We start from the raw sequence: 18,162 nt of genomic DNA on the forward strand, positions 1-18,162 counted from the left end.
AATTAGTGATGATCTGTGGTCTGTGATGAAGACTGATTTTAAACTCCGAATTATTATTTTTCTATAAATCCTAGACAATTCATTCACAGTCTTAATATTACAACTTTATTTTGAAAACCAATAGATGGAATTTAAATGTGTAATTATCTTGTAACTCAGTCAAGTGAATGTTGATAAGTGAGTCATTGTAGTTAGTTTAATTTGTTGTGAACTGTATTGGTGGCTCATACGTTCGTTCATGTTATTGTTTGTTTTTTTATTTTTTATGGCCACATCATATTCTTTATAACCAGGCAATCAATTCCCCATGGATACGCCGCCTGTGCCAAAACCTCGGAGTACGTTTCTGCCCCAGAATGAAGCATTAAAAGTGCCTGTTCCTCTGCCACGATCCAAAGCGCCAACGAACAATGAAAAGGTTACAGCTTCTGATGTACTACGTTCCATCACTTCAGTTTCAAAACAAATCACGGAGGATGTTGCACAAAAGGTTAGCAGTTCGGCAAAATCTGCCAATGACAAAATTGAAAAATCCATATCTGACTCTTCGAGATTTGCGAAAGACACCCTGGAGAAAACCATAATGACGTCTAGATCCGTTAGAGACACTGTTACAAAATCTGTCATTCAAGGTACTAAATCAGCCAGCATTAAATTAAGAATATCAAAGAAGTCTGAAAATCCTGCCGAGAATGACAGTCAAAGGCCGGTTTCAATGCCAGTTGTAGATGTGAGTCTTTTTGATAATATTCAATTCCATTCTCCTCTTTTGGAGCAAAAGAAATATGGCAAGGATGAGCATCAGTTGGAGAGACTTCCTGCACTTCAGTTGAATACAACACAACTCGATGATGTCTCATTGTTTTCCAGTAATTCTGAGTCCAACACGGATACAGCAAGCAATTTTTCATTTGACAGTCGAGAAAATGATCCAACTGATTTAAGTTTGACTTTAGATAATGTATCAACTTATGATACAGTAAATCCATCAAGGGTTAACAGCATTGTGAGCTTAAGATCAGCACCTGAAGTTCCAGAGCGACGGAAAAAAAGAATGAGCGATACAGTTGTTATGAGGCAAAACTCATTGTATGAAAACTGGACACTTCCCCATTCCTCTTCCAACATTGGTGCAGATGCAAATCCAAGGCCAAGTAAAAGTACAATATATGAGTTTGATCCGTTGAACAATAACAATACATTCACTAACAAGAAATATGAAGGTGTTAGTAATGAACTCATTCTGTTGGAGTCCTTTTTAATAGGTGATACCTATGGTACTATCATTTCTAATGCAGACAATGGTAGTGATGAGTATGACTTCACCGAAACAGAGTATTTTAATCCACCAACTCCACCCGAACGTAGTGATAGCCTTTGCCCTAACGATACATCACCAGTTTGTACTCCTGAAGAAACTGGAGTCGAAAATAGTGAAATTAACCAAGAAAGAGCAAGTTGGTATGTAGACAATGACACAGCGTCATCCTCAGATCAGAATAAAATGCAAAGTACTATGATGCAAAAATTTTCAAACATATTAAAGTTAGATTCTGTTCGGAATAGATCAAACAAACAAATCAATAAAAAATCCGAGGTAATTGAGCGTCCCCCTGTAAACAACTTACCGGTGTCGTACTACAGTGGTATGATGAATAAAGTGGTGTCCGGAGTAGTGGAAGATTTGTTCAAGAACTCTCAGTCACGTTTTTGTGTGTTGTCAGATCAAAAACTTATGTGCTATTCAGATCCAACAAACTTAGTTTTAAAGGAGGCTTACATGCTAGAAAATGTTCATTCAGTTCAATTGGTCTTGCCGTTATCTTCAAGGTGAGTAAACTAATAATATTTACTTCTATCTTTCACTGTGATGTTTGAATACTAAATAATTGTTTATTTTTACCATATCATTATCAATACATTTCATCAATTTCAACTGCAAGATATAGGCCTTTTGTAGAGACTTCTAAAACCACAATCCTAAGTCTGCATCCAGTTACTCCCTGCAACTCACTTGTCAATTGACATAGTGGGAGGTCAGTCAACACTGCTTTTCAGTCCTTGTTCACACGTACATTACCATAGGACCTCAACATCTAACAGCTCTTCATATTCATCTTCACAACCAATGTTAATTTTATACTATAGATCGGTTTTGTCCCTACAAAATCACTGCAAAAAGAATATTAGGCTACCATACCGGGCGCACATATGCACAATTTTTTCTTTAATTCCATTATATATTTATGTATATATAGTTTTTACACTTCCTGGTCACACAACTCAAAATTGTAGACAATATTTACGTATTATTTGTTTAAATAACGTTCTTTGTTAACCACAACTAAAGTTGAGTTGACTATAAATTTCCTCTTTTGAGCTCCTCATTTTTCAGTGTCATTCATTTTGCTAGTAACAGATCTAACAGTATTTAATATCATTGTTCACAACTTATTGCTTGCTTTTAACAAGCCACACATAATTGTTATAGCATCATTATTAGGCTATTAAGCCTATTTGATTGGTCTTTTACTTACAGGACTAGAAATGTATAGTCATGCTCACTCCCCTGCTTCAATTCAAGTTTGCATTCTTCCTAATTCCAAGCTGCTACTAAGAATTTCTTGGAACAAGGCAAGGCACATTGTATAGTTTGACTCAGAGCTTGACCCTAGGACCTCAAACAAGGCCAATCACTGTGCCATGTTTACCTATAAAATTAAACACACAGACCTAAGTAATTTCATGTTTCAACTTTTTAGTTTGCTTCTATTTTATTAATTACAATCATATATTTTTCCATTGTCTACAGTACCACCACCAACTCATATTGTTTTGAAGTAACAGTTTCTACCGGAATTCGTAATACGCCACGGAAAGTTTTATTCAGTTGTGCAAGTGCATCCGAGAGACGAAACTGGGCGCAAAAGCTTGCAGAGCATCTAACCAATGTCTTTCCAACTAAATACACTACAGAGTTCACGAGATGTGGCTGGTGCTACCTTAAGGTATGTATCTTGAATTAATAGTACAATAAAGACAGATATAGCTTGGCAACTTCGTTCGTAACACTCCCGATGTTGCGCGCGGGCTGGGGGGCGTGCAGCGATGAATGAAAACGCATGCACGATTTCACACCCGCGCAGCCATTCCCCCTGTCGCTCGCATATCATGGGAGTGTTATCAACTAATTTGCCAGACTATACCCACCAATGCATATATAATATAAAGGATAATATAAAGGTACGCTTTCATAAAGGTTAAAATAAAAATATCATAGCTGACTTTGTAGATCTGTAAAAGTCAAATGCCCCACTGCCACTATGCATTGTTTTAGAATTTAAACAATCATGAGTGTTATTCATATTAATTGATTATGAAACAGGACGAAAACTCACATGATACGGAGTATGCCCAACTTGTTTCGAACCCATACGGGCCCTTTGTCATGAGTGCGTTCTTGCATTGTTTTGTTATATCTTAATGGATTATGCAGCATTTTTGTTGGATGGATTATGCACTTTCGACATAATTTTGACAAATTATATGTACTTAATGTAATGTATGTGTGATCAGTTGCTTGACTATAAACTGAGTTTTTAATAGAAGATGATGATAGATAGAGTTATTTCTTCCTTGACTGTCGGCATTTCAAGATGTTGTCTGATGTTTTTGTGGAACCGCTGGTTCACTAAAACAGCAAACGTGCATGAATGCTTAGTATCGTGCGAAATTCTAAGTACTGGTATATCTAGAGTATTTCTATATTGAAATGACTTGGCGTGCCCCACAGCTCTAAGCCATAAGTCCAGATTGGGTTTAGAACGCTCTTGTTCACAAGTATCTTGTTATTAAGCGACAGTCTAGAGTGACGGCCGAGTAAACACATTAACGATCTCGTGTGAATATGGAACTCTTCTCTCTTTTTTATGTGCGCTTGCCAGGTTTAAAATCTCTGTATGAAAACCTTATTATTTGGCTTCGTTTCTTTCTGGTAGAGTCTCTTTGATAAGCTTGATTTCTGGACAGTTTTCGGGTCAAAGTGTTTATGTGAAGTGAGTCGATGCGCGCTCAATAATTCCTCTATCATCTATTGAAAGTAATTCGAAATGACAATTATCCTCATACAAAGCTACCTAACATCAGCTTTTTCGAGCTTTTGGCTGTTTTTATGTGTGTATACTATAGTTCTCTTTATTTTTATACCACTAATGTATAAGAATGAACAAAAAGAAAATAATAATTAACCCAACCCCAATAAGCCAATCTTGAATAGTTTTCCGAAATTCGAATTTGAATAGTTTTCCCTCCCTAGAGTGAAAATCCCTAGGGTGACCAAGTAATATTTTTAATTTTCGGATTTTTCAATTTTTTCTATCTTCCAAATCTTGGTCACCCTAGGGATTTTTGGAAAACTATACAAATTAGTTATAAATAATTAAGTAGTGTATTTCTTTTATTTGCGTTTTATCCATTATTACGGGACACTGTATATAATTTCCGACAGCTAGGAAGATAACACGAATTCTATCATCAGTAGGTATGTTTGTAGTAGGATTATATCTGTAGTTTCCGCGCCAAGTCCTGCGTCGCCGGGATCGATATTGCATTGCTCTCCGCGCCCCAAACGTGCGCAACTCTGTAAATAAATGTTGGCTATAAACGACTGCAGTACTACACATTGCCTTGTCACCCAAGTGTCCCGTTAATTATTAGGTAATAAGGTTTTATAACATAAATAATTATATGCAGATTTTACCCGTATAAGTGTCATTGTTTTACAAACACATTCGGCAGTAATACTCACTCGTATCAGTGGTCGAACGGAAGAACATTTAACGTAATTCTATAATAGGTACGTAGCTGTTGGTAGTTTTAATAAATAATTTTCCCCGTTTTTTAACCGACTTCAAAAAAGGAGGAGGCTCTAAATTCGACGCGTATAATTTTTTTTATATTCGTAACCTCATAACTTCGTCATTTATAAACCAATTTTGAAAAATTTTTTTTTAGTTTGAAATAGTATACTTCCAAATTGGTCCCATTTAATTTTCATGAACATCGGTTCAGTAATTTTGTGTTAATATCCAAATAAATCAAATACATCTTTGAAGTCGGTTCAATTTTTATTGGTAAAAACATATTATGAATTGGTGTATCTAATTCGTGAACGAATAAATCGTTTGGTGCCCTACGTTGCAGGATGTTATAGTCTCATGCTGGCTATTTCATTTAATAATTCATTTATTATTTAGCATCTTAACTTTCGAATAAAACATCGTATGGTGGCTCATATTTTTCAGTTTGTTCAAATTACCTATTAATATAATAGAGTTGTTTAATTGTGCAGTGTGGTCCAGAACTACTCGTATTTTATTTAAAGAGGTCGGGATTCAACATTTTAATAATTATTATTTATTACTGAAATTGCAGTGATTATTTTAGCCAATAAGCTGATAATGACTGAATGACTTTTACTAGTATAAAATACATTGATTGTACATTTTATTCGTGCTAAACCTTTTATAGTACATATAGCATATCGTCCAGAATGGTTAACGTCATATTTTGCCCTGATTTAAATTTGCCTCATTTATAAACGTGAAAAAAAGGATCACGTTTTCCTTTTCAGCTCAGGTTACATGGTTATTTTGATTTTAAATTCCAACCACCGATGCCGATCGATATTGAAGTAGTATTTTCCAGAACGAATGCATTAAATTCTTTGTGACTTGATTTTTAGTAAATTTATATTTAGGCTTTCGAAAAAGCTTTAGGTATTTAAAAAATATACATTATATTGGATTTAGTGGCCTATGTGACAATAGTATTGGCTTTACTTTAATAATAGGTAGTGCAGGCATTAAAAGCACTCGAAAGAAATATTTTTTTTCTGTTTTTGCCACAATCATCTCCGATATTCCACGCTGAGAGTTATATTAATAAAGCCTTATAGCCTGATAACCATCCAAAGAAATAAAGATAATTTTTGAATTCGAAAAGAAATTCTAAGATTAACGTGTTCAAATAAACAAATTCTTCAGCTTTGAATTAGTATATATGTTGGTACGCTTAGATCTTTCAAACGGATTTTAATACGGTTTTCATCAATAGAAAGAGTGATTCAAGAGGAATTTTATACGTATACTATAGTATAATATTATTTTCCGAATATAGTCTCGGGCTTACCGCTAGTTAGCAAGAAACTAGACTGATAAGTTGTGTAAGTTGTGTTGGAGACTCCATTCAATACAAATCATCTTATCGCTCAAATAAGATTATTGTATCTTGATGGGTTTGTTTTAACAACTCCTATCAGTGTATGTCTGTTTTCATCCTTTTTACCTTTTCTTGTCTGACTGACATTATGATAATAATTCACTATAATAAACAAATGCAATGTCATATTCCAGCTGGCCTATTTCCTATTTTGGTTTTTATTATCAACCCATCAAAATAAAAAAAACAAATCAATTGACAAAATGTCATCCACATCCTATGATACATATTACAAATGTCATCCGGTACTTACGATGTATGTCATTTAATAGGTAGATGACACTTTGTGGTCCATTTCAATAAGTTGATAGTAAATACCAAAATAGTGAATTAGGCCACAGCTCTGTCTAATGTTATGTTTTCGTCAACTTTTCTTGGATCTTACGTTTAATATATTAGCTGGGGAGCCATAGAGGGGGACTTCTGGATGGGGAAGCAAAAACATTCATTTATATTCCCAAAGTGATGGAATGGCTACCCGCTCAAGAAAGCGCAGTATTGGTCGACCCTCCACCAGGTGGACTGACGACATCAAGCGAGTCGCTGGTATTCGCTGGATGCAGGTGGCTCAGGATCGTGATATTTGGAAGTCCCTACAAAAGGCCTATGTTCTGCAGTGGGCGTCGAACGGCTGATATGACGATGATGACTAATGACCGTTAAAGATTCCTAATATATAATAAATAATTATAACCCTAAGCCCACCAACCCGCATAGCATTAGCGAAGTGTGCTAATAACGATATGCTATTTATTAGGCTTGTTATTTTTCATACATCTGTTGTATATATTATTGTAAATATATTAAGACTATGCACACAGTGTCGCATACTAGGCATTTATACAATCATAGGTATGCCCAATCTATGTAACTAGGTACCCAACATGTCTGGTCGTCTGATTCATACGTAAGCCGTATTTGTTCAATGATTTCTCATTTACTATACAATTTGCCTATCTAGTCCAGAGAATCACCAAGTAGATACATGCAAGGTCTCAGGAGATACGTTGTACCGTGATTACATCATGTACTCGTTAATAAATATTCGACGAGAATTCTTTAGCCATTAGAAACAATTCTCGTCGAATATTCTATCTATATATTATATACACACATATATATAATATTCTATTATTGTCTGTTATTCTAACTGATATTAGAAATGCGAATGTTGTTGGTGTTTGTTTGAATGGCTTTGATGGATAAAACGCTCATAAAATTAAAAACGAAAATTTTTCACAAATGGAAAGCTATATTATCAGCGAGTAACATAGACTTTATTTTATGCTCGTTGTCCGACGGAAACGGGAGTTATGAATGTAAAGCCATTGGGCGTCAGCTAGTATAATATATATGAGGAAAACGACCCAGGGGACCAATTCATTTGGAATTGGTCCACAGCTAAAGTTTTTGATGTACCGTTTTCTTTTGCTAAAATGCTATAATGGTTTTAAATATATTGCATGCGATTAGATATAGTAGATTATAAAATGGTGCATAACTTGGAAATAAAATTCTCGTCTTTATTATGAAACTCACTTCGTTGGCTTTATAAAATGCATTCGTATTTTAATAACCCTTAATATTTTTATCATTTATGGACCGATTTTAAATAAGATTAAAATCGGTCCATAAATGATAAAAATATTATACTAATCATATGTAATGGAAACATACTCGTACAATCGTACATATCTAAACATAGAGTCTCCTCCTTTTTGGAATTTTGCTAAAAAAATTACATGTACTTAAAACAGAGTTCTAAGAATTTCATCGTGGTAGGCAGTAAGTATCCTCTGATCCTACGGTTTTAAATTACACGACGTAGCATATGAAGCGATTGTATATTTAGTCCAGTCATTTTAGGTATTTTAAACCCCATCTGTGGAAAAATTCCTAGCGAGCTGAATTCTAAAGTTTATTTTTTCTGTTGTTTTCAATATTCCAGTTGAAATTATTCACTCTATTAAAAAAAATCTTTTATTACGCACATATCATAAATTATGCACGTGAAGAAACTCTGCATCAGAAGTGCATCGTCATAATCTCTTCCTCAGCGCTGTGCCCCGAAAATGGTTAATTTTATTTAAAAATGCAAGAAATATTTTTTAAGATAATTGCATGGTTTGCGAGATTTTTGTGACCTATTTACTCGTACCTTTATAACTTTTAAACGGCACTATACCAATGCGATTTTCACATCTTCATTACAACGCCTTAATAAAGCTGTATGCAAAAATTCAGCATTTAAAAGCTAAAATGACTGGAGTAATTTAATTTGAATGACTCACGCCTATCAATTTACAATTTCTAATAGCGAAAACGTTTAGCCAGCATTTTTGCGAGCGTGTACTTGTATGCTCATAGTTACGATTGATGTGTGGGGTAAAATTGTTTTGAAATTCGTATTGTTCTTTTCATTCGAGACATCGAGCTCGATGGCTGTGCGTTAATGTAAGTACTCGTGCGATTTATATCTAATATTTTATAAAATTTATTTATAGTTTTACAATACTTTGCATTGTACAAAGCGAATGATTTTACTGTGCACATTGCGAATAATACTCGTATATCTATACTAATATTATAAAGCTGAAGAGTTTCTTTGTTTGCTTGAACGCGCTTATCTCAGAAACTACTGGTCCGATTTGAAAAAATTTTTCACTGTTGCGTAGCTACACTATCCCCGAGCCTTTTTGTTCCCGTATTCCTACAAGAGCGAGACCCACGCTTGTGAAACCACGCGGCGTCAGCTAGTTAGTATATACTTATAAATATATCTTCTTATAATATATATAAATTACGTGTCACGTTGTTTGTCCGCGATGGACTCCTAAATACTTAACCAATTCTAATCAAATTTGTACACCGTGTGTAGTTTGATCCAGTTTTAAGGATAGCTTACATATCTAGGGAAGGATAGAGGGGTAGAGTAGGTATCTGTTCTAAGACTATGTCCGAGTCATCCAGAAATGTGTCTACATTTCTGTATGACTCGGACATAGTCTAAGGCATGTCTATGCCTTAGACAGACTTAAATTCTAATTGATTGAGCTTTTTATCTTGTGTGCAAAAAGTTGTATATATAAATTGTATGGCTGTGTGTTATATTGTATATGTATAAAACTTTAAAAAAATAATTCATCACTATAGGAAAAAGTATCGTTGGCTAAACGTCATGCCATATAGAGAGAAATAAGATGTATCTACTTGATTGTTTACATAATAGCGATATAGACGTGATATTTCTACTGAATTATTATCTTAGTGTAGTGAAACTAATGACATAGTACATGATTAAAAAGTATTGAAATAAAAAAATTACTTGGAGTTAATTAGGTTTTTTAAGTCTAAGTTTCTATTATTTATAATACAATTAGTAGATTAGTCAAATTCTCGTTTCTTTAAAAAATATTTTAAATATAAATACTAGTTATGATTCAACATTTACTACTAAAAAATCAAATATTTAGTTAAATAAAGAACCCTATAATTAGATTTCGGCTGTCTCAAAAAATATAGCTTTTAGTCTACTTAACATAAAATTTTAAATGCTAGCGGACGCCCGCGACTTCCTTCGCCCTTAGACCTCTTTAATCCAGCCCTTACAGTAGTATCGTTGTAAAATGGAGTAACATCTCCCGTTTTCCCAACATTTCCTTTCACTGCTCTGCTCCTATTGATCATAGCGTGATAAAAAGTACTATCCTATAACCTGCCCAAGAGTATGAAAAATAATTGTACCAAGTTTCGTTAAAATCCGTCGAGTAGTTTTGTTTCTACGAACATACAGACAGACAAAAGAAATAACTTCACATCAGTATGATGCCAAAAATGCAAAAGTTCAATCAATCACTAATCACTAATCACCCGCTGATAGTTATTTTGGAAATATATTTCATGTACAGAATTGAACTCTCTACAGATTTATTATAAGTATAGATTTAAATAATGAAAAATGTTTTTGATTTGGTCAGGTAAACTTAATTATACGTATAAGTATAATAGTTATTTGTTGAACAAGAGAGCAGAGTTAGTTTTCGCTGCGTAGCGTCTAGGGTGACTCGACACCGAGAGGTCGTATTTCGATTTCTGCCCGCTGGACTATTATCATACATAACATAGTTTTTTCTACTTATTGGTAGGGATCTAGAATATACGCATACTTTAAAGATATTTCATAGCAGGGGTAGGATAGGGGTAGGGATATGTAAGAGGTGCACATAAGTCAAACCGAAGTTTATCCGGGTCCCCTAGTAACAGTATATTTCGACTAATTGGTGGGGCGATCCCTAATATTTCCTAATATATGGTATATTAAAAAAAAAACTTGGCTGAGTTTAGAATAGTGCTATAATTCAGCTGAGTTCGAATATCCGTAACGGCGCAAGCCTTGACCTTAGAAGGTTAGAGTGTTAGAAGGGATGAAGGTGGGCCAAATAGTAGTAGGGCTGTAGTTGTAATTTATCTTGACTTGACTTGGCTTGGTGGATTTATAAAACGGAGGTCCTGGATTCGATCCCCGGCTGGGCTGATTGAGATTTTCTTAATTGGTCCAGGTCTGGCTGGTGGGAGGCTTCAGCCGTGGCTAGTTACCACCTTACCAACAAAGACGTACTGCCAAGCGATTTAGATTTAGCGGTACGATATCGTGTAAAAACCAAAAAGGGGTGTGGATTTTCATCCTCCTCCTAACAAGTTTGCCCGCTTCCATCTTAGATTGCATCATCACTTACCATCAGGTGAGATTGTAGTCAAGGGCTAACTTGATAATTATAATAATAAAAAAAATATCTTGTTTAACAGGAAGGCGTGAGTGGGGAGTGGCGAGGCGCGTGGATCATGCTGATCCGCCGCGTCCTCGCGTACTATGCAGGCGACGACGTGTGCACTGTTGACCTGAGAAAGACAAGATGTGTCGGTGAGTACCACTAGTCTTGAGTAATATACAGTGTAAACTCTATATAAATATTTATAGCGTTATATAGAGTGGTCGTTATATGGAAAGAAGAAAAATGTATGAGTAAAACTTTCGTCAATACAGTGATTTTCTTTTACTAGCCATGTTTACTATTTGAAAGTTTGTATGCAACTATGAATACGATAACGTATTCAATTCATGACTTCTATTTATTAGTCATGGTCAACAACAGTCTACACGTGCAATCCCAATTTGTAAGCAAAAGAACGAATTTCTTAAAAAGTGTTTTTTTGCATGATGCCGACAGTCGAGTTTATTTCAGGCAGGATAATAAAGCGACATAAAAACGTAGACAACTGCGCGGCTTTCACTAATTCAAAAGATTTTTATTATTTAATTGTCGTTATAGAGAGTGGGTGTAACGCTATATAGAGTGTACCATTGTATGGAAGGCAGGCTTAACCAATCAAAGCCATGTGATGTCGACGCTATAATGAGTTGACGTTAAATCGAGTGACATGAAGTTTACGCTTTAACTTCCCGCTAGTTAATTTGTACTAAAGAACATAGAAAACGCTAAAGCTAACACTTTAACAATAAAAGCAGCAAGAGGGCAACTCGCGGACCATCTGTATAAAGATGTACGCTTTATATGTAGTAGGACAAACAATTCATTCGATTTTGTGATTGCGATACAGTGTCAATTCGTTAATAAAGCCTGAGTAATTAATGTAGGCTACATTTTAACCGACTTCAATAATAGAAGAAGTCAATCATTGAGTTTTATATCATGGAAGAAGGAGTCGATGATTGAGTTTTTATATCATGGCACCCCATATTTTTTAGTCAGAAACGAAGTAATCGATATAAAAGACGAAGTAATTCTTGTTTATTTGATCAAAGCCAATTCTAATACAGTTGACCTTTTCATAGAATTACGAGTATATCTGAAAAATTGAAATTCATGTTTTTGCCAAAAACAAAATGCGATTTAATCAGCCTTGTGTTTGTTTTTTACATTATTGAATTGTAAATTTTTGTCTCTGAGACCTACAATGATTGAATTCAAAATTGGCAAATGTGTTTTCAAGCTGAGTGTATATATTCGAATTTTTATCATGCTCTGAGTTTATTCATATTTGTAAAAATATAGTTGGAAACTCTACCATGTGACTTTACTTTACATACAAATTCAAAGCATTGTTTCATTTGTGATAGTATGAAGATAATTATCAGATGTTAATGAATTAATGACCGGGACTTAACTTGCTTATCGAGGCACGGGGTTGTCCCTAACTGTTGCCTGAAAATTATTACTAATAATTTCTTGGAATAAAGTATTTTCCTTTAAATAAAATAAAGCTCAATATTTCTCAGCCCAACCCAGGACTCAAACTCAGGACCTTCAGTTCAGAAGATACTGAAATATCGAGGCAGTTATAATAAAATTGCGCACTGCAAAACAGGAATTACGTGTATAAGGGTTTTCCACGCGGACAAAGTTGTCTATTTTAAAATGTATCTATCATTACTATATGTAATGTACCTATGTGAAATAGTATTTATTAATCAACATATTAATAAAATGGTAATGTCTTTGATTTCGAAATAAATGTGTTTGCTTATAGAACAATAACGAATATCTATAGAAAAGACTAGACAGGGTTTGTTTGGTACAGGCATGGTGATGTATTTTTTTTCTCGTAGAAGTATAAAGATCATAGCACACATATCAACGCCGCGCTTACAGCGCGCCGACCTCAGGTTGGTGGCGAGACGATACGCGTGAGGGGTGAGAGCGCGCAGACTCGGTTACGGTTACGATTCGGTTTAGTGTGCGTTGCTGTAAAGAGTTTCATACAATGAATAATGACGGCTCGATTTGATACGGTGCTGATCCCTTTCAGTGTTGATATGTGTGCTGTGACCTTAAGTGGGACCTATTATAGCTAAATACATAATATAGTACATAGTAGTACACTCACAATTGCCTACATCCGTCCGGAAACTGCCGTGACGTTGCGACCGAATGCATTCGTCGTTTATTATATTGTGTGGTATTTTTGTTTTACACGGATGACAATTTTCTGGGGGATCTCGTAACTATAGTAAGCCTATTTCATTAATTGTACACAATTGCCTATAGTTGCTCTACTAAAGGCTAGTAGTAGACTACGGCTAGTAGTACTTTCGTAGTAAGGATGACTCTTACTATCCTAATATCATAAAACGGCCTCCGTAGCGCAGTGGTATGCGCGGTGGATTATCAAGTCAGATGTCCTGGGTTCAATCTCCGGCTGGGTTGATAAAGGTTTTCTTAATTGGTCCAGGTCTGGCTGGTGGGAGGCTTCGACCGTGGATAGTTACCACCCTACCGACAAAGACGTACCGTCAAGCGATTTAGCGTTCCGTGTCGTGTAGAAACCGAAAGAGGTGTGGATTTTCCCTTCTTAACAAGTTAGCCGGCTTTCATCTTAGATTGCATCATCACTTACCATCAGGTGAGATTGCAGTCAAGGGTTAACTTGTAAAGAATAAAAAATAAATACGTGTGGCTCTCGAGGACTGTCGCGATATAGCTTTAATAATTGCATAATATTTTTTATCATCATAAGCAGTTATAATTATTTATTTATTTATGCAGTATGTTTTTTCTTTACAAAAGAATAAAAAATGTCTATACATTGAGCTGGAATCAAACCCTGGTTTAATAAGTTTTGCCCCTTAGTTTCACACCACTTATCCAGTTGAGTCGATATGATAACGTCGAAATGTGATAACTTGATGCACGGCTTGGGTGTTAGGTTTATATTGGACTAGCTGACGACGCGCGGTTTCACTCGCGTGGTTCCCGTTCCCGTAAGAATACGTATATAATATATAGCCTAGCCTTCCTCGATAAATGGGCTATCTAACACTGAAAGAAGTTTTCAAATCGGACCAGTAATTCCTGAGAGTAGCGCGTTCGATCAAACAAACAAACAAACTCTTCAGCTTTATAAAATTAGTATAGATTTACAATAATTTCTGAATTTATTAATCGGATTACTTTGGTATTTGGTGCGGAACCACCGGAAAAGTTCAAAAAAAGAATCATGTGTTCACAAGTTTTGTATGAACCGGCTTTTTTATGTTATCTCAAGAATTTCATTGCACATGGTTGCATTTAAAAGCGATAATCTGCAGTACGAGTATGTAAGTCACTTTGTATCTTGTTTGCCCATTCGTTTATGTATTACTCATTCTGTCTAATTATGCGCTAAACAGATGTCTTTCACTTGCATAAAGAGTATTATTCATTATCTCAATAAATGCTTCACCTTATTATGTTATCAAACGTGATAAGAGATAAAATTGAGAGCAGGATAATGCACTTACACTATTAGTAGTAATCCGCAGGCTGCCTCCAAAAATATTAGAAATGTCGGGTTAAATATACTTTTTATAAAAAACTAGTGGACGCTTGCGACTTCGCGTGTAATTGTACTTTATACAAATCCCGCGGGAACCTTGTACTTTTCCGGGATAAAAAGAATCCTATGTTCTTCTCCAAAGTCCAATTTATTACTATACCAAATTTCATCCAAATTGGTTAAGCGGTATGGCCGTGAAAAGGTAATAGACAGACAGACAGACTTACTTTTGCATTTATAATGTTAGTATAGATTCACAAAGAGGCTGTCGGTTTTTTTCTCTTTAGATTTAAGATGCGCTCCACCACATATTTCGAGACGAAAGAAAGACAAATGTCGGGCAATAGCGGTGCAATCGAAAATAATGCTCTTTCTCTCTCTTGAGACGAAAGAGATATTTACCTGCGCCGCTATTGGTCGAAAATATGCCTGTTTTTCTTTCCGTGTAATGTCGTAGATGCAAAATTACATCTTATAATTATTATTATCCAAAACAAACAAAGCCTTTGTAGCACCAGTGCTACCTACAATGGCTAATTACGTGCAGTGGCATACTATACTTTTTCTACGACCATGATAAAATAAATAAAAAATTAACAAAACTTGGTAAGTAATAGATAATTGGTGTTAGGCATGGCCTCCTCGATTTTGAATCAGCGTGTCCTCCTAATTTTGTTTCTCTGAAGTCTGCATTTTTTAGCCAATGCCATGGAACTGTAGGAATGAATAGTTTTGTGATAATATAATTTGAGGTTTCATATTGAGTAGATTGCGAAATGGTCAAGCAAAATATATTTATTTTTGTCCACAGTGACTCAAACAGCGGATGCCGATACAAAACAGCTGTGTCCATCTGACGGCAGTCCCAACCTTATACTAGACTGCCCTCATGCCACTCTCTACCTACGCTTCCCCCATGAAAGAGACCTTAAGGTAAGCTTTTAATCATGAAAAGGAGATGGTCCATTTCAGGTCCACTCTTGTACCCCGTATCATTAAAATTTAACAAATACAAGGATTTTATTAAAATGTATTAAAGTGAATAAATGTAACTAAATAAAAAGAAATAAATAAAATAAAAACCCAACTTTTAGAGTTTTAACAAGATAGATTGAAGATGGCGCCCATAGAGCAACTATGACATGACAATTGACAGCAAACGTCAAATCGATAACTGCATAGAAAACGTCATCTATCCGCCATTATTACCCATAATAATGCTGCATTTTTTGGGAGATAATAAATAATATTTCGGAAGAATTAAAGTGAATTCGTATATTTGTATAATCAAAAATATCTTCTTTTATTTCCGCTAGGGTACAATGACTGATCCTGGACGCCACACAATTTTTGACCATCTCCTTTGTTTTGAAACTTCCAAATTTATTGTTGGATAGATTTTTGATTATGACCATGAAAGGTTGTAGCCGCCAAACTGTTATTACTACTGGTTGCATGTTAAGTCCACTGCTTTCATTTCATCATGCGACCATCTTAAAGTTACCATCGTAATTTTCAGGGTTGGAAATACATGGTGAAACTTGCCGCTCACAACAATGGAGCATACATTCACCATCAGCAACTTACAAAGGACAACATTCCAGTCATCGTCGACAAGAGTCTCAGTTTCATTTATGCTCACGGTATGTGCGTTTTTGTTGAAAGGTATTCGATAAAAGCAAGCTTCACTTCGCTTTTCATTATGATTAGTAATAGGAGTGATGACTAGGTAAGAATATGTTTATTTTTATGATACAGTCGGGTAAATAAGGTCAATGTTAACTAATTTATACATAAAAATCAAAGATTGTCTGCCTACTTTTTCTTCCTTATATAGCGGCTTTACAGATCTTCATGAAGCCTATTCACTATTTAGCAGCAATAGGCTAGTTGACACTTTTTTTTAATGTTCTTATAGTTAATTATCGCTCTACTAGATTGAAATTTAGTTTTCATATTTTTTTTAAATATATTTTTGACAATACGAGCCTGTCGGCCATGACGGTCTATATTTCAACTGTTTCATGACGTCACTATAACAAATCCCTTACAAACGGAGCGTTTGACCAAAATATTAGTTAACAATTAGTTTGACGTTTAGTACATCAAGTGTGTTAGTGACGTCACAAAATGGAGGACAGCGTTTTTGACGTTTGGAAAATTAAAAAAAATGCATGATTTTTAAATTAAGTTTTATAAGAAATCCTTAACTTTTATTAATTGATATCGATATATTTCGGACCCTTGTTCCATGTACTACACGACATGAATATTGTTTATATTAAATTTGATATGAGTCAACTAATCTATTTAGAAGATGTGTTAAGAATCAGATAACACAAATTTCCTTCAACAGACCAGCTCTGTATCAAAGGACTCTACTAATAGTATAATCTAAACAATTTTCAGGTAGTTTATCCGAAGGGATATACAGAAGGGCTGGGAGTACGTTGGTGCTGTCAGAACTGCTGGCGCGCTTCCGCAGGGACGCGTGGTCGGTGCAGCTCACGCCGGGACAGCATTCCGAGCACGATGTCGCCGGGGTACTGAAGAGGTTCTTCAGAGATCTGCCCGAGCCTCTCGTACCTCAGGAGAAGCATAACACACTTGTTGAGGCGCTGGGTAAGAAATATTCATCATCATCATTATCAACCCATATTCGGCTTATTGCTGAGCACGAGTTTCCTCTCAAATTGAGAGGGCTTAGGTCAATAGTCCTTCACACACGCAGAGAATTAACAAAATTCTCTGGTATGCATATTTTATCACGATAACTGAATTCAGTTTTTCACAAATCCCGTGGGAACCATCTGTTAATCCAGTGTAAAATCTATTTTCTTTCCAAATTTCAGCCAAATTGCTTTAGTAGTAGCGGCGTTAAAGAATAACAAACATCCAAACATCCATACATACATACAAACATCCATACAAACTTTCGCGTTTATAATATTAGTAGGAGTAGGATGTACCACATTTTATGTCAATTTGCGGTAAAAAAATTCAAGATCAGTTCCGTGGATCCAGAAAATATCGCCTACAACTTCAAAAACATGCAAACTTTACCTATTTATAATCTTAATACTTATATATCAATCGCTCGAAAATCGCTTGACGTACAAAAATGAAATTTGGCAGGGACGTAGGTTATAGTTAGTAGAGGTCCACTAATAAAGGATTCTTAATCCGGTCCCACCGTAAGGTGGGACCGGATTAAGAAAGTCTACAAAGCCGTAAATACAAGTCAATGCAGTTTATTTATTGTTACAGAAATAGGTGATCCAACCGCACGTCACACGGCGTACCGGAACGTGATGACGTCACTCCCAATAGTGGCTCTGAAGACGGCGCGCAAGCTGTTCGCTCACCTGCACTTCCTGCAGACTATGTCGCAGGCCAACAAGATGAACGCCGAAAACCTTGCCTCTGTTTGGGCGCCCACCATCATGCCTACCGCTGTAGTAAGTGCCTCTATCAGTTAAAATTTATTAGTAACTCTAACAGTTAAAATCTATCAGTAAAAAATATATCAGTAACTCCATCAGTTAAAAT

At 35.4% G+C, this 18,162-nt stretch overlaps 1 protein-coding gene across 1 annotated transcript; it reads left to right on the forward strand.

The window, feature by feature from the left end:
* Position 1: 1 nt before the first annotated feature.
* Positions 2–18,071, forward strand: LOC112049112 (arf-GAP with Rho-GAP domain, ANK repeat and PH domain-containing protein 2; the record flags this gene model as incomplete). Its single annotated transcript, XM_052890609.1, is given in 8 exon segments — positions 2–177; positions 294–1,830; positions 2,813–3,008; positions 11,086–11,200; positions 15,425–15,546; positions 16,133–16,256; positions 17,023–17,235; positions 17,881–18,071. Coding segments are annotated over 8 exon segments (2,508 nt in total), but the record flags the coding sequence as incomplete, so codon positions are not given.
* Between the last annotated feature and the right edge of the window lie 91 nt (positions 18,072–18,162).

This window comes from Bicyclus anynana, chromosome Z, assembly GCF_947172395.1.
Source record: "Bicyclus anynana chromosome Z, ilBicAnyn1.1, whole genome shotgun sequence".
NCBI classification, from domain to species: Eukaryota; Metazoa; Arthropoda; class Insecta; order Lepidoptera; family Nymphalidae; genus Bicyclus; species Bicyclus anynana.